The sequence below is a fragment of the Rhea americana genome, unplaced genomic scaffold, assembly GCF_003343005.1.
Source record: "Rhea americana isolate MKP2758 unplaced genomic scaffold, rheAme1 scaffold_84, whole genome shotgun sequence".
Classification (NCBI taxonomy): domain Eukaryota; kingdom Metazoa; phylum Chordata; class Aves; order Rheiformes; family Rheidae; genus Rhea; species Rhea americana.
Genome location: NW_028187023.1, coordinates 1,404,565 through 1,423,328, shown reverse-complemented (window position 1 = coordinate 1,423,328; position 18,764 = coordinate 1,404,565). Strand labels below are relative to the sequence as shown.

Here is an 18,764-nt window from a genome sequence, read left to right as displayed (position 1 = left end):
TACTTACATGTTAAATTATTGTTAAAAYATTTATTAACATTTTCTATACTTTCTCTCCTCATCCTCTGTATACAGTTTATCTAGCTTCATTGCCTGAATGCTTCAGGGCAGAAAGAGACAACCTTTTCTCTAACTAGCATGTTAGGAGCACTACCGAACATATTAAAAATGCCCAGAGTCTGTAGACTGCTCTACCTCCTTCATAATTCAGCAAAAGAGGTATAGCTTTCAGAAAAAAATCTACTTACCAAGAAATCAGTTCTCTGAGATGTGGAGCCCATTGGTGGGTTTATGCATKTACATACATATGCCTTCCTACTCATAACTGGAAGACTTTCAAGTACRTATACTCATGCCTCACCCTCTTTCATGCTTGATGAATGTTTTGATGACAYTTTAATTTCATTTCAATTTCAGAATCAGATTTCCTAAAAAGACTCTAAGGAATCACAGAATCATGAAGGGCTTAAAGACTCCATAAGACAACACATCTGGAAAACTGTGCTTACTCCTTAAAATAATAGCATTAAAAAACATGTCTTTTTCTACATCCAGGTGACAGCACACATAAATATTCTTTATATTTCTCTAGATGTGTGTCTTTCAAGCAAAGAGTGACTTCAGGACTGCTCTGCCAAACACCACATTAGTACTGTGTCCTCTGTGATTGGGTAACATTTTTCAGAAGATGTCAATAGACCTCCAGGTATGCATTTGTTAGATGCTACAGATGAAGACATCTTTTATCAAGGCTGCTGTGTTGCCATGAGTGATGGAGGATCTACCTTTCCAGATGTATATCAGGTTCTCTAGCCCACTATGCTGCTTAGTAGTATGTGTGCCGAGTAGGCTGAATTTCTAGATCTATCAGCCAACCACAGACAGAAAGACCATTGGAAAGATCTAGCCTTATTAATAAAAAGGAATCCTCCTAATGTTTATTTGCAAAGAATAATCTTAACCTTAGAAGCATTTTGCTGTGGGAAAAGTAATTTTCTCTCTTGATTAAGCTGAAATTCAGTAACCGCTCTTCGAAGATGTTCAGGAGTTCCACAGGAAGAGCTTCTAAAATAATACTGTTGAAGAGATGTTAAATGGCCAGGCCCAGACCTCTTCCACTATCCTGATAGAAGTGATTGCACCAGAACAAACACCTTCAATTAACATGTAATAGTGAAAGAGTCATCCAAAACTCTTACAAAACTTGTGAGTATTGGAATATTCTGACTGYTCCTTTCCTAGTCTAGGAGAAAGCAAGCTGTTTTCAAAATACCCCAAACATAGATCATGTGTGCATCACCTCATGCACAATTTCTAAGAGCTCCTGCTTCCTTGTAGATGATGAGACACTACAACATCTTGCTTGTTGAACTAGAATACAAAAGTCATACTGCATTTGGTATTCGCCAGATAAAGTAAGACTGAAAAACCCATTGCATATTTCCTACTAATCTGTATTATAGAATATTGACATGAAGTTTCTGGAGGGCCAGTTACCCCAAACTTGTCAGACTACATAAGCGAATTCTCCATCCTAATGTGAGGGAACCTATCTGGAAGGASTTGAAAAAGTGAATCAGAGATAACCTGATCAGTCAGGTGATTATTACCTCAAGGCAGAGGGTTGTATACTTTAGGAAAAGAAAATCTGAAGCAAAGCTTCTAAACTTGAGGATATAATTTGGCAAGAAGTCTCAAAAACATGCATGCTGACATGTATCCTAAATGTGCTAGGCCAGATTTCACTGTGGAGAAGAGGGATGAAATTTAGGCACTGAATTAGGTTCTGTATTATTTGAGTTCTCTCTTAAAGAAGAAAGACTGATGCAATTCAAGTGAACTCTGTGGACAGGCTAATAATGAGATATGACTTCTGGCTGCTAATATTGAAAAGCTTTTGAAAAGTTGGAAAATTGTTACAGATATGGCCAGAACTGTTGCTTTTTTTGCTTTTTTTGCAATCAGTTATCCAGGTACAGATACAGAGCAAACCCAAACCTCATCAGATGGGCTGCTACAGCAGGTACAGTCCGTATCACACCCTGTAGTTCTGATCTCTAGTTGCACCTTGACGGCATGTCTATCATCTCCCCGCATACCCTGATTTCTTTTATCCAAGTATCTAATACAGTACCTGAACTATCACTCTTAACTCTGACTATTCTCCCCTAAAATGGCTGACATAGCCAATGACTACCAAGCACCTTGATGAAGATTGCCTGAACTGCTGAAAGAATGAACAGTAGATGCCTGTATTGGCAGAAGTTCTCGCTCAATAAATATTTCCTGCTAGATGCTTGTATGGCAATGTGGAAACGGGCATCAGGAAAATCAAGCGGTTTTAATGATCCTTCCTGAATTGCTGAGATGGCAGTGGCTAGAGTTATCATTCTGTACTTGAACATATTGATATAAGGCCTTTATCCCTTTCAAGACTAAGATAAATTCCAATTCTTTTTTCTCTTATCATTATTTTTCCTTTATACTAAAACATATTTACTGTAGTACTCTGAACTTCTGTAAAACAGGGGAACATGTTTATGGTTCTCAGACATAGCATGACAGGGATCCCAGAAAAGTGACTATCCATTAGTCACCTTCCTAGCAGAAAGTGACAAATAGCAGAAGTGCAACGGTATTGCATAGATGCCGACTACAGTGTTGAGGACSAAGAATCTGAAAGATTTATAGCCAAGACTGGTCAAAGGGAGATAACTTCTCAAAAGGAGGGGAGATGGCACTTAAGTAAGAAGCAGGTGGCAGTGCTTATGAGGACAGATCATGGATTCCAGGAGAAACTACATGAGACACTGGTGGGATGCTAATGGTTAAGTTGCAGAGCCACCACTAGAGGAAGCCATGTGAGGATGGTACATCTGGCATCACCRGTCTCTGTCAATCACATCTAAACTAGGATTAGATGAACAGAAGTCAAAAGCAAAGCCGACATGCAACTGAGAAGTGCTCATATGGCAAAAYGATCTATTCTATCAGACGATCAGCTGAATTTAAGTAATGGCAGATATACTTTACCYTCAAAGCCCATACACTAAGAATAAAGGAAAAGAGGAGGTGACATGACATTCGCACACACTGGAAAAGTAACAAACTTTCCCATGTCAACTGAAAATCTGTATGYATACCAAGAATGTGTATGTTCAAGAAGTCTATCCTTCAGAGACAGATGGGGAAATATAAAATTGAGCTGATACCATCTATTTTAACTTGCATGTCTTCCTAATTTCCTTATTTTCACATTTTTATATTCTTTTAAAAATAGTAATACATAGTAATAATAATAGTAAATAGTAAAAAATTTGTAAAGTAGAGGAGGAATGCTTATTTTTATGCAATAATGAAACCTTAGAATGTCATATATGATTAATATAAAACTTCCAGAAAGTAAGCATGCAAAAAACCTGGAGAGTCTAATTTTCTCTGTCCAAACTCAGCAGAACGTAAGAAGAAAAAAGTGCATAAAGTGTAAAGTCTGATATTTATAAACCAAGGATTAAAAAAACCCTTATACTATTAAAAATGATGTTCTGTTTTTTCCATCTTTTTGATCAAAATTGGGAGTATTCTTCATACTCCAGCAGGTTTTGTTATATACAAGGCCTTTCTCTTACTTCTCTGTGGAAAAGAATGCATTCTTGAAGCTTTACACAAATAGAGATCAGGTACAGACTGGCTAGAAAAGGAGGAGGAAGTGTTAGAGACTAATAGATCCTTTTCATTAGCACTATCTGCTACAGTTAGCACTCTCTTGCACTATATATAATGCTCTCCTGTGCATAGTACCTTAAATTAGACCAGAATTGCATTTTCCCTGACTGAGAGTGACGATGCTTTCAGTTATATGAATAGATATTTCAATTAATTTCTGTAAAATTTTTTGTAGGAGGTACTTTGTACTATTCAAAACAATGAGAGGTACTTATGATAGGTCCTCAGTAGTAGATCAGTATGAACACTTCTTACCTGTGATCCTTTCTTGCTACCTGGCAGATTGATTATGAGAGTTTTTCCTCTGATTCCACACACAGGTCTGTAAAGAAAGAAAAACAGAGTGAAATTCTTGCAGGCAACTTTCTCCACTATAAAAACATGAAGAAAGCATTTAAGAGAAATTCTGTTATTTATCAGCGCTTGTCAGATCAACCTACAATATCTAAGAATGTTTGCTGATCATATTCTGATAAAATGGCTCTGGAGATGCTTTAGAAGAATCAGATAAGGCTAATATATTCTGACATTCAATCAACAGTATTAAGATGGGCAAGATTTTCATYTTATTTAGAGCTGTGGTCTCTTAATTCTACTGTTTACTTGCATCAAATACATTCTTTGATCTATTTCCTATACATTCAAACACATGGTTCCACTGCAACCTGGTTGATGATGTCAAATACTGTTTGGCTTGCTAGATAAAAATACTATGTCATGCTGGTTACATTAATTCAAATATATATATATATWTTCTGTTTAAGATAAAACATGAGAAAGGCACAGAAGAAAGTAATTCTCAAGTGAAAATATATGTATGCAATTCACATCTAATTCTTCCTAAAAGTCTTTTCCTTCAGCCTTAAAAAAGAAGGAACCAGCTAACAAGARGTAAAGTTTTATTTTTAATTTTTTGTCTTTAGGGCATTACTTTGGTCTTGATGTAAGGCTGAACTTAAACACTCAAGCACTGAATAGTGCTACTCTTATTCATTTTATGGCCTTTAGAGCTAGGTTGTTCTTCTTTTTAGCTAAATTCTTAAAATACACACACACACACACACACACACACACACACACACACACACTAGATTTTGTCTGTAGTTTGGAAAGACTGCCTCCTGTTTCTCTCCACTTTATCAAGCTAGAGGTAAAAAACAAAACAAAATAAAACCAAACCAGGACTGGGATATGGGGAATAAGAAAAAAAGAAAAGCACAAAAGCAAACTACATAGATATYGAAAGTACAGCCTAACAGGAATTATGTTACCTTCTCCTTAGCAAATAAAAACACAAGCCATAAACAGACAGAAGGAAGAAAAATAAATTTCTCGATAGGCCATTACTGAAAATTTGAGTCAAAGAAAATTTGTGGGTGGCTAACTTTCCTGGATTTCTTATACAAATTGATTAATGTCATTTATTGATAGTATGGCATTTTCCAGCAGGCTTAGAAGTTCTCTTGTGACAACTGTCAAAGTGTTCACTATTAAACAGCACAGGGGCTTTTTAACTTTTTAACTTTTTTACTTGCTGTGGTGGTAAAACTCAGGGAGTACAAACAACCTCGTTCAGCAACTTCCATATGCAGGATATAACTTATCACCGATTTAAAATAAGGGAAACASGAATTACTCACAGTGGTGTTTGACACATAGCTCCTTTAATAATCTCCTTCTTGACTGTATTCTGCTTTAAATAATTTTGAACAATTTGAGCTAAATGACTAGTACAACCACCAGTAATAAAAAAGGATTAAAACAGCACCATTGTCCAGCAAGTGAGAAGTGTAGGTTGCTAACAATCTCATCTAGGGGCTCAGAACAGAAATGGAGCTGCCAAAAATTTCTCAAGAACATGCAAAAGCAAGTAAAAGCAAGGAAGAACTGCATGACTTGCAAAAAATATCCTTTGTGCTCGCAACATAAAAAATACAGAATGTGCATGCTTTCTGGGTAACTTGGGAGATAAATAAACAACATTCCTCAAAATGAAGAACACTTGAGAGAGATGCTGTGTATCTCTCATTATCATCAGGCTTGCGATGCAGAGCACAGATTTTAAGAATAAAGAGAGAAACCCGAGAAAGAAGAATAGGAATAGAAGCAAGGGAGTAGAAGGCAAAATAGGATCAGGGTGGGGGAAAGACAGTAAAACACTGGATGTTTTACAACCAATTTCTGTAAGTTCCAGTGCTAAAAGTCAATGGGCTTGATCTAATGTTTCTAAAATTGYGGGTGATTCACAGAAGCTTACTGCTGCATAATGCAACTTTTGTTTTTGTTTCCTTTTAAAAGCACAAGAAATTACATGCAAAATTATCCCTRAGAATGATACAAAGAGTGCACAGTATATTACGCAAGAGAAGGAATCTCTAAAACTGAAGCTGTCTGATATCATTAAATTTGTCTCACTCGTGCAACCAGTGCAATAACTTCTTAAAACTAAATCATACATTTTCATACTGCATATGTCCTCATTTAGTCCCCAGGCATTCCTGTGACAAATGAAGGTTACATAACAAAGTAAATATTGTATGTAAGATACTGGTCTTATTTGGGCAGGCTGGACTGTGAGCAGTAGGAGAAAGCCTGGCTTCACAGCTGACAAGCTACTCTGCAAATCAAAAACTATACTGTCTCTCTCACAGAATTTCTATGTCCTGCTGGACAAGTTGCCCAATCAGACTTTCCAGAAATAACAAACTTAACAAATAAACTTGCCTGTTCCTCTCTCCTGTGTGTTCAGTTTGACACACTGCAGCCTGATATGTGGAGTTAATTATTCAAAAGTCAAAATGAAGTCAAGGAGAGCTAAGCTTGGAACAAGTGATTTTTAATGCAAAGTATTCTGAAAAATCAAAATCTACATTTCTGTTGTGTATCTAAAATTACTGTATGTGTTTGACCTCTATCGATGTATGCCTCAGATGTTATTGAAAAAGGGGAATGAAAGAGTTACCTCAATTTACAGAGTTTTCTGTGAAAATATATTGATTTGTAGCTAATTTACGGGTTACAGTAAGAAGCAGTGTAAGTCCCAGAGGAATTGAGTATGCATGCAGAGAAGCTCCTGAACGTAAAGCAGCAAAAATAATATAGAAGCAATCATATGACAATTGAAACAAAGAAAGTAAACTTTTGCCCCCTCTAGCTTTAACACTTGCGAAGCAGAAAAAAAGAATTGTAATGTGTAATCACACATAACTGAGATTGCACAAGAAATCATAACACTAGAATTACGCGATTTTTGTGCACCTAACTTTATGACCTTGATAATGTTATACAAATAACAAGCCTTTTGTATATTGATTACTTCTAGGCCTGAAATACRGGTTTTTGGTGGAAAATTGGTTTGAAGGCCTAAAATGACTGCATGCAGTATCATTGCAAAACATTTTCAATATAGACTCAGAGAAAGTTATGTCCTGTCACTCTCTTCAATGACTGCTGAAAGTGGCTGTAATTACCTTTTCTTGCTCTATGCACAGAGGCGWCAGGGTGCAATCCTGCATTGTGGTTCCACAACCAGTACAACCATCCTTCCAGCCACCCTGACTAGACCACAACCTAAATCAAACTTGGTTATGCAGTATCACCTAAACAGCTATCCTCCTCTTAATCAGAAACAGAAAAGTCAAATTAACCTTGCCTCTCCTTGCTGCTGCACTCACTGTCATCCCTTCCCTTCAGATAAAGGCAAACTGTGATATGAAATATTGTATCAGATATAAAAATGAAAATACTTGCTACTTTGGACAGAATCCAAAGGCGTTAATGGTAGTGTTGGTAACGTTTCCCTTTCACCCACACAAAGTAGTACAAAAAGTTCTAAAATACCCTGTCAGTTCTCTAAAACTCTCATCTAAATGTTCATTAAAAATGCAAGCACCTAAATGCAAATTATCAAATATATTTGCAAGTTCCTTCCTAATTCATTACTTCTATAATTTTTTATTGCTGTAGCCCCATTATTCAAAGACAAATCAAAAACTGCAGGAGTCACTGGTTTTTAGTTACCTTGAAACAATGTGCAAGCAGAAATTAACTTATGAGAGGTATTGATACCAAGTCTAACATAGGTAAAATAAAGCATAACCCTGAAGATCTGAAAGGAATACAACGAAAAGAAATTGCTGAAAGAAATATAGAGTAGCAAGAGATGTCACTGATAGAAAAGAAGCATAAATAGTGAAAGAAAGTTACTATTTTGGGGAAAATACCTAAACTCAGCAGTCAAAGTATTAAAATCTGAACCATGGGACAAAATACCTTTTAATTTAATCAAGGAGCTTTTGCTGATACTGTAATAAGATTACAATACATTTGCATTTATCTTTTTTTTTTTTTTTTTTGGCTAAACAAAGCCTTCTAGTACTTGATGACCAATGTGTAGAAGAATACTTCACTCACCACTGAATGTGTTTTCACACAGCTCTGTGTGAAAACATAGCTGTTTAGTAGCAGGCATCAATACTACAAATAGCTTGACAAAGGAAATACACAAAAATACAGTGCCTAATGGAAACTCCAAAAGGAACTTAATCAGAAAGTGCAACTACCTTTCCTGGAATTCCTTACTTCTTTGAAGTTAAGACTTCTAGTCTTCAGAAAAATGACAGTCATCAGTTATTTCTGCCTAGTTATTCCACTACTTTGAGTATTTCCAAGGAAACAGTTCACTTAATATTTTGAAAGAAATATTCTTACCTAGAAAGCATGCCCAGAGGAGTTACATTAAGTGATCCCATCAACATTGCCAGGGCCATCCCTGGGGCTTCTCGCTCTATTACTTCTTTAGTGGCCTGTAACCAAAGATTAAATAGCAAAGTGAGTGAAAACAACAAAAAAGGACAAGAAAATATAAAACCAGCTAAATTTGGGGTAAGAATATTTCCTTTATTTGTTTCAGACTCCAAAGATGTCCATGAAAAACTCTCAGTACTGAAACCTTTTAAAGAATTTTCTCTTGGTTGTGGAAAATAAGGAAAGGAAAYGGAGTGGGAAGAGGCACTGTTAGCTGGATTTGTTGTACGATCCTACAGAAAATTTTAAAAGTCAGGACCCTAAATACGTATGAAACATTAACCAACATCATATAAACAATTACAGCTCCCTTTAACAGAAACAGAAGAAAGTTTGGGAAATAAGCAGAGAGAAGACTTAATACAAAGAGAATATTAAATGCTGCTGTCTCCTTTTCCTCATCAATCTCATTTGCATTTTCCAGTTGAGATTTTCCCAGGGATGAGAAGGGTGAATCAGTCTGAGCAGAAATAGAAAAAAAAAAAAATGCAGAGGGAAGCCCATGTAGCAGGCAGGCAGGAAAACAGTAACGGTAATGGCAATGGGCAGAGGCTGAAGCCTTCCCTTTTGATCATGTCAGTAAAACAGCGATTCCAAACAGGCTGGTGGCTTTTGTTTACAAGCAGTCGCTACGCAGTGGGCATCGAAAGGCTGGGAAGCAGAGTCTGAAAATTCTTGTCTTTTTACTCCTTCTTCCACACAGAGAATCACTTGGGAAGTTATCTTCCAGGGACACGCATAGATTTTGCACCTTACTTCCTAACATCCCTTTTCTCAGACGGAAGCAGGCATTCTGTTGTAGTCTCCCAACCTAGTTAGGAGGTTCATAATTCATCTCCAACTTTAGTCAGAATTTAACACTTCAAAGGAAGGTTATAATCCCCACCGTCTTTTCACTTCTGTCAGAGCAGTAGCTGTTCACTGGACCATCTTGATTCATGTTCTGAATCAAGGTTCTAAGTTATTTGGTACAACTAAGATATTAGCAATGCTCATAAAATTGTGAAATCCATTGTAAAACATCCAACAAATGACTGTGCTTTGATGGTACAACTATCAAAAGGAACAACAGAAAAGCACATCTTAAATATGAGGACAGTCTGAATAAGTTAATTTTTCTTGGCAGTTTGATACAGTAAAAGAATAAAATGGAAGAAAAAGAGACAAATGGTTTTGTGGGGATTACTTTATAAATCAGATCTGTGTACTTTTGTAAATACCTAGTTTACAAATAGAAATACAAAGTCACAGAGAAGAAGGATGACAGAATCAGCCAAGGGCATCATGCTAAGGACCTAGGTGTCCTAACTGGCAACCACTATACTTAGCTATAGGGCTAGGAGAACACTTTACACGAAGAAATAAAAGAAACCAACAAAAACAGTACAGCTATTCTACTGACCATATTCTCATCCACTGTCACTAACATTTAGTATGTTTTAGAAGAATATATCAGCAGACCTCAGGCACAACTATCAAGTAAAACTTTGGCTCTTCTACCTATAAGCAAACTCAGTATGTGCCCAGTTGTGGGAAACAGGAACTTTTACTTCACAAAACCAAACAACTTAAACCCGATGGCTAGGACCACAGCTACTCTTATTTCAAGCATAGCACGTGGGTTTTAGTATCTGTCATCTTCTACTCARAAACAAAAAAGCACATAAATACAACCTAGGATCTGTATTTCCACAAAAGGAAAATGAAAAGAAAGAGGCTAGAAACACTGTAGGATGTACTCAAGACTAAAAGCTCTCCATAGAGGGAGATTGCCAAAAGATACCTGCTGAGATATTATCAATCACACATCAAACATTCTGAAGACTGTCCATATACCTGATGATTTTTATACTATAGAAGAAAAATGCATTGCAATGGTGTAGGGACACTTTGCTGAGAATGAAAAACTAGGTGATAAACTGAATTCTGTGTGTGTGCATATGCTGGAAGTGTATATCTATGCCTTTTATTTTCTGCTAATACCATGCTTCAAAGCTTTTCAAAACTAGTTTTAAATATAAAGTGTATTTTGAGATTCTTTTTTTGCCCTTGAGCACAGTGACACTTTGAAGATATCATTAGTTAAAATTCTAAAGAGGCTTCAAAGGTAGTACAAGATGCAAAAGAGTTCCATAAACAATGATCTTGCAGCTCAGGGAGTCTTCAATGAAATTCAAGTCCATTCTATAACTTCACAAGAAAAATGACCTTCACAAAAAGTCACTGCTAGCAGGCAATGTGATTATTAAAAATGTATAGACTTAGCAGCTGCAAAATCTGAAAGGGCAAAAAGTCTAAAGAGCAGTATAACCCTCAATATAAGCTTCTAAATAAATTTCTTCCAAAATATATGTGTTTACATTTATTACTGCAGGCAGACTTCTATGAACCAGGGAACAGTGTCTGATTTGACATTTGCAGCCTAACTGCACAGATTTAATAAAAATGGCTACTGCTTTTACAGCGACTTTTGCTGTTTAAATCAGCCACTGGAGAATCCACTCTTGGCATGTCCTTAACTAACACATGACTTAAAATGTATAGTGTATAGGAACTACAATCACCATGACACTGGTAGCACATTCTTAATTATATACGTACATGTCTATGTAAGTACATACACATATATATATACCCCCCCACACACATATATGAATGAAATTAGCAGGGCTGCAATCATTTGCAGATACTTTGTGTCTATCTATAACAACTGTTAGTTTCCACAAACAGTTTCCTAAAGTGCTATTTGCCAGCTTCTCTAATATTTCTTCCCAGGGTAAGGTAGAAGAGAAACGTCAAACTACAGTCTCACCTCTGTTCAGCTCAAGAGTTAACTGTCAGGTGCCAATATTTACCTATATGAAAATTATTAAAGAATTATTGTGTCTCAGCATCTTTATATTTTATCAATACTCTAGTGGGACTGAAATAAGATTGTTAAACTTCGTTTCATGGGCAATTTTAGACATTTTTAACAATAGTTATGAAAAAATATCATCAACTAAGTATCAACCAACTGAAGCTAGCCCCTTTTACTGCATCATAACTTCGTTTTTCTCTACTCACTTGACAAGATTAGAGGATCCTGGGGTTTTGGGACACTGTGCAAGAGGAAGAATATAATGAGTGTATTACAAACAGGAAACTTAATATACTTACTGCAGTAATAGAACTGAAATATTTTAACATTAATGGAGCCAGATGTTTTCAGAGTGACAGACTGACAAGTCTACAAATGAATATAATTTTGTTTCAGGTCTCACAACATGTGATTTTTTAAATTTTAAGACACTCCATAATCTCATTACTACTGGCATTAAATTATGAATTTTCCCTGTTTGAGATGAAACTAAGAAACAAGAAGTGGGAAAATGCCGCCACAGAGTTCTTCATAGTCTCACCATCAGCCAGCTTTTGCCTGCTGCAAGGACCATAGTATTTCTACAAAAATGAATCACAAATCAAGACTGTTACTCCTGGCACTCTCAAAACATTGATGATGACACTACTCCATGGGTAGAAGAAGGAAAAAAAAAGAGATTTCACTCAGTCATCACACTGACGCCTTCATCAGGTCTGCATTTACACACTAATTTCTCAAACCTGAAGCTTATGACTATATTAAAAGTAGGTGAAAAATACTTCAGTAAAATTAGATGAAATATCAAAATGATAGCAAGGAAGTTGCCCTAATTTCTCCCCCAAAAGGTGAAAGTACAAGTAAGACAGATGCACCCAAGACACAGGTGGAGGACATAAGTTCCATAGAAATGGAAGCATTTGGAGGTACATGTGCAAGTTAGGAAAGACATGGAAATGCAGGAGGGCCATTTGGAGATGAGGCTTGTAGTTGAGATGGGAGGAGGGAACGGGAAAAGCAGGAAGGAAGCCTAAGCAGTACGTGGAAATGAAGAATCCCAGAGAGCAAGGCCAGGCAACAGGATGAGAGTGCAGTGAGGGCAAACGAACGAAAGGAGTGGGATGGAAATAGGACTGAAAAAGGTGGCTTGGAGGGGCAATAAATGAGGAAAAAACTCAGTAGAAGTAAAAAAGGAGACAGGATATGACAGCAGTGTAAGGCTGTATAGGGGGCAGGGGCAGGGGCAGAGAGACAACAGGAATGCAAGCAATCACATAGCAGCTTCTACTTCAGAGAGGAGGAGGGGAATAAGCAGAGACTAACACAATTAAATAAGTATTGCACAAAACTATCCACTACTTAGTAAATATCTATGAGAGTAATTTTTGTTATATAGTTCATTGCCATATGAATAAACACAAAATCTTTTTTAAACATACTTTTGGTTGCCTTTTCATTGGAGTTAGGGCATTATGCTCCCAAACCAACTGATTTATTTTTAGATATCTTTGACGTAGCTGTGATTGCTTAACAGGTGGCTCACTGCCAATTGGTTCTGCAGAGTTCTCTGCCGCTTCATTTCCTTTTTTTCCCTCCATGTAAATTCAGTTAGTTCAATCTCTAACCTGTGGAAGCCCTCCCAGGCAGCTTCTGGAGCATACCCCCATTGCAGACTGATTTAATTAAGAGACCTAGGACATATTGCTCAGAAACTCCCTATCTTTCTCTTTCAGGTATTAAATATGGCAAAGTTTGACCTCTTAATAGTATGTAATAATCTGAAACATTTTATATACCTTTCAGTAGTTTTGGGAGGGTAACACAGATCTATCTTTTCAAGTAAGATGTAAATATGAGACTGAGAAGTCATAATGAATTCGATTAAATTAAGATGACCAAAATTGCCTCTGTTAGAAATATTGTTTCTATTGGAAAAGTTCAATTCTGGCTTTGCATAGCATATAATAAAGCTACAAAGTACTGTGCTGTTCCATATGTAAGAGTTTATGCAAATTATCTCATGAATGAGGAAAACTGCATAAAATTTAACAGACTATAGAATTAGCATAGATAATGGATTACAGCATTTTTGAGCTTTACACTGAAAGCAGGAGTCTTGGGAAGGCCTAACCAAATAAACCACAATATTCCTTCTGCAACAGAAGTCAAAGTCAAATCTCAGATGACTGGACAAAGAAATATGGAAATAGATCAGTCAAATACGCAACAAAAATGTCAGCCACACATCTTTCAGTGAGATGTGTAAGGGCTGTATACATTAGGAACAAAAATTGCTTCTCTCAGCTTGGAGCTAAGATACCTTCTTCAAGGTTATTTGGTACATCTCTGCTGGAGATAACACATATGCCTGCAATTTATACTCACAAGTCAGCTATTTCAGTTTATTCCCTACTTCCCTACTCTTATTCTGCAGGGGAAAAAATAGTTTAGAAGGATCTAGACTAGAACTTCCAGTCTAAAAAAAAAAACCACTTACCTATTTTTTCTATTACTACAGTAAGAAATTAAAGGTTGGAGCAATTCATTTCTTTCAATACTCTGGGATTTTAAATGAACATCAGATTTAAGCCAGCCAAATTTTCACCATCATGCTATCTTTCTTTGAATTTTTTACTCCCCACCCCCAATATCCTGCATCCGGAGAAGATGGATCCCAGAAGTAGGTGCTTACTGTCATTCTAGGACTTTTGATAGATTATTCYCACAATAATGACTCTGGCCACATGCATCTTAAAAGTAAGAACCTCACAGCAATCATTTCCCGAACAGTAAGTCATCACTGAGTACTAACCATAGAATCACAGAATCAGGAAGGTTGGAAGGGACCTCTGGAGATCATCTAGTCTAAACTCCCCGCTCAGCAGGGTCACCTACAGCATGGTAGACAGCGCTGCATCCAGGCGGGCCTTGAAGATCTCCAGAGAAGGAGACTCCACAACCTCTCTGGGCAACCTGGTCCAGTGCTCTGTCACTCTCACAGTGAAGAAATTCCCCCTCATGGTCAGGCGGATCTTCCTGTGGGTCTGTACATAACTGTCAACTATGTCGTGCTCTCAGAGTGGAGAACATCTGACATAAGGCCAAAATGAGTGCTCATCACTAAGTTTGGGCCCCCAAATCCCTATGGACTGGTGGAGTTACATAGATATCAGGCCAGTGTCGCGCCACCATGTGTGTCTGTTCCTCCTCATCAAGCAACAAGCCAGGCTTCTGCCAGCTGTACAGTAACAAACTCAGCCTGTGTCTGGTGATTCTCCATTCAGACGTTCCTGTTAGGTCTTTTTGATGTTAAATGCTGCTACGTGTGTCATATACATAACGATATACACAGAGAGTTCTCCTGGGCTTGTATGATTTGTTTTGCCTAAAACAAAACATGTCTAAAGATATAAGGGGCTTATTTTATCTCCTCCCTCTTTTCAGTGGCCAGCTTGGTACACATGCCCCTACTACGCGACATGATTACATGCCTTTTTTCCTTTTCTCCCAAATCAAATCTACATATAGCCAAAGATGCATGAAACACTGATTAATGCAGCCAGCTAGAACTGAAAACCACAGACTGGCACATCTGCACATACCAGTAAGACACTACCGCTGGTAATAATTCTGGAGCACAAGAATGCTGACTTGAAGTTTCTCGGCGTTCTCAGCATATTCACATCGACTCCACTGCCAACAAGATCCCAAACACTGCAGAATGACAGGGATCCCTACAGATTTTATCTGCWTGAGGAACAAGTGTCACAATGATTGCTACTAGATTAGATTAAATATAGAAAAGCAAAGCTACCCAGTCTTCTGTTTCTTACTGCATCCATGATTCTCTGTGTTTGTACCCTGCCACTTCCAAATTCCCTCGCTCTCTCCAGTGGGATTCATCATACTACTTATCGTTATCTAAAGCCTAAGGCCTGAGACCGAGAAGGCTGGAGATGATTTAAATATCCTTCTTGTTTATAAACCAGTATCAGCACATGGTTCTGTCAGTACAATTCTACCATGTATATGAAAATGGAAAGAAACTGTTTTGTTGAGGTACCTCTGAAAACACTTCAGTGACTTGTGCATGGCAGTGATATCATTATTTTTTAAGCAAAGAATTATCTGAGAGTATACTAGATAATCAAAAAAGTAGTATGTATTGTAACCTTCCTTAAAGACCTTTTTTCTCCATCAGTTGAAATGAAACTACTCAACAGCTTTCTTTCATAATACTCAGTTTAATTTTTATTTACAATTTGCAAAGAATTTGGGGAAGATGCTTCACATTTTTATAGACAGTAAAGCAGCTGAAAAGTTAAATGAAATCAGATGAAATTAGTAAAAAAACAAATCGTGGATTTGTAACTTGTTTCTGCACCTCTGTAATAAGTTTCTAAGTTTTGCGTTAACCTTGGTTATAGTGGATTTACATAAACCTCACAGATTTGCCTGCCTCATTTGCTTAATAGAAATGTTAATGAAATGGTTGCACTTGAACAATAAAACCATGTGCATTTCTCAATACCACCACTAATAAATATTAAATGTTAACAATAATCAAATTTCTTATCCTATGCTTGATAAACATAATTTTAATATACTAAATGTGTATAAAACATTTAAGCCATACAAGCTGATCTTAATTTTATAATACTGCTCACTCCCATTCATTGTGATAAAAATAAAATAATAATAATTTTTAGAAACAGTTAACCAAGAAAATAAAACATGAAATGCTTTTCTACTCTAGAAGGAATGCACTTAGGCTCTGTGAAAATTTATACTGTCCACCAGATGCTATGGAGCAGCTGGATAGTGATGCATGTTAAGCCAGTGTCAGAAGACAGAGTATTTGTACAGGGGGAGAGGTTAAGGGGATTCGCATGCTAAAATAACAGTTGGAAACAAGCCACAGTACTTGACTCTAAAAAAAGGTTAGATGGATATTTTTTTTCCAGTCCTATTTTTCACTTGCGAACTGCTGTGCTTCCCATTTCAGCCCCATTTCAAACTGCTCTACAGAAGGTAAGAAACTACATTGTTCATCACACCTTTTTCAAAGTTCTATAAAAATTAAGAAAGCTGAAAAAAAGTGCAAATTTTGTTCTCAGCAAATCACAGAATCACAAATCACAGAAATGAGCTAAAGTTGCTAATGTGTAAATAAGAATTATACAATAAAGGCCACTGACAATATAATCAGCTTTAACTAWCATTATAATAAATAGAGAGTTCTGTCTTATAACAATTTACCCTATATAGTGCTTCTGATTATGTGTACCATTTTTTCAATTATGTATCTATATCTAGCATGGGTCAGGGTAAACTTTGCTTCATTCCATACAGAACTAGTGCCAACTTTGGATTCCTGACAGAGTGAAAAAGTGTATTAGATGGTGAGGTCCAGAACTACATATGAGAAACAAACCCATCTTTTTGCCTAGTTGTGATATCAGTACCACATGAAGAGAAAAGATCCGATTCTTTGGAGAGCCTCATCACTACAAGCAAAGAACAAATCCATCAGCAGAAATTGCTGCTTTCTCCTTTTCCTGTGCAAATCCTTCTCCCTAAGGATCTGCACAGTCTCTCTGATAGTGAAAGAACTGAGTCTTTATATGTAATTTCACTTCTCTAAATAAAACCTTTTGCAATGCTTTAACTCTGAGGCATTTGCTACTGAGGCTGAGATGTGGAACTTGTTTCTCTTGAGAACAGCAGCAGCATCGTCTACTGTTGCCTATAATTTGCCACCTTCCGTCAAATATGAATATTGCCTATGAATGTTCCAGTGAGTTTCTTCCACAGGAAAAGCAGCTCTTCTAAATAATTTTAGCTCTAACAGTCAACGTAATATTGAAGAATAACAAAATATCCCTCCTAAAATAYACATTCTGCACTATATAGGATGGAATACTGAGTGATAATTTTGCAAAAATAGATCACGATAATTCCAATATCATGGAATTACAAAAAGTTCTTCACTTTCTCTGAAGATTTCCTTGCAATAGCATCCTTACTTCTAGGATAAATGATAAAGTCTAACAAAAAGGCTTTAAAGCAGCTTTGCCAAAACTGAAAAACTCACTGAAACAATTCTTYAGTGACATCCAATGATACAATACATGCGCTCAGAGTCTAAACAGCTTGTTTATATAGAGACACCTGAACGATGTACCCAGTGGAACGGAACAATTCAACTGACCAATAGAACTGAATACATCTTGAAAGCCAAAATGCCCCAGCGTCAAGCAATTTACTATACAGGAATAATTAACTCCTGGCACAAATTATARTTTTTTTCTTCCAGATTCTCATGGAAATAATTGGATGAAGAGATTTCTTAAAGAGAAGATGGAATCTGATATTCTTAGGACAAATTCATGATGGTCTTACTGCTCTGTTATTTTAAGAACACTTTCAGCCCATTTTCTTTAACACTAACCCTTTTGACTTTAATATTGCAAACAGTAAAATCTAGAGATATAATTCAACTCTTAGAATAGCTCTCAAAAATCCACTGTGATTGTACATCTTCTACCACTAAAGAAACCTTATTTTTTTTTTTAAAAAAGGTACTGTGTTGAAACTGCTGCAGTACAGAGCACTGAAATCCAAGCCAGTAGAATTCTAATTTATTCTGAATGAGGAATATTCAATATAATATGCTTACCTTTTTTCTCTGAAATTTGCTTTTTAACTGATCTTTTACAATGTTTAATAATAGCTAGTGGTTTAAAATATGTAAGAATAGTTAATAATATAACAAAGCCTACTATAAAATATTTTCCTCTAATTTCACTGTTTATAAGATCTTTTCCATGCTGATTTCTACATCCAAAAYCTTAGTTCTTTCCAGTTCAGAAGATGCTACAATATCTTTCATATTCTAGGTAAAATCAGCTCTATTATTTAATAACACTACTTATGTACCAATCTCTCATATACTTTCATATTAATGCAACTTTGTACTGTACAAATTATATTCTTTTACTTCCTAACTTTCTCAGTTTTTAACTTTGAAACCTCTGAAACCTTTCTTTCTTCACTAAGATAGTTACAGCAATATAGTCACTATACATACAGCCACAATTTATATAAGTACCTCCCAATCTCCCCTGTCCAAACACACTTTCTGAGATAATCTGGACCTAACTTCTGCAGAGCTTGAAATGGCAGCAATAAATTTTGCAGCAAGTGTGTGTTTTTCTTTTCTTTTTTTTTAATGCCGTTCATTCAKTGTGGAAACTTTCAGCAGATTGATTTCTATACTAGCAGTGTGTAAGCTGATCATTGGAAAGTTGTAGCTTTTAACAACTGGTAAGGCAGAACAGATTTTTAGACAGGCACATGGAAAAAAGTTAGT

At 36.4% G+C, this 18,764-nt stretch overlaps 1 protein-coding gene across 11 annotated transcripts in view; it reads right to left on the bottom strand.

The window, feature by feature from the left end:
• GPHN (gephyrin) overlaps positions 1-18,764 on the bottom strand; it is a 214,083-nt gene that overhangs the window by 114,781 nt on the left and 80,538 nt on the right. For all 11 annotated transcript variants that reach the window (XM_085323312.1, XM_085323315.1, XM_085323313.1 and 8 more), the window contains exons 5-6: positions 8,437-8,531; positions 3,982-4,048 (exon numbers count right to left, since the gene is read on the bottom strand). In XM_085323312.1, the coding sequence (XP_085179438.1) occupies positions 3,982-4,048; positions 8,437-8,531 (162 nt within the window). The remainder of the gene's footprint in view (positions 1-3,981; positions 4,049-8,436; positions 8,532-18,764) is intronic.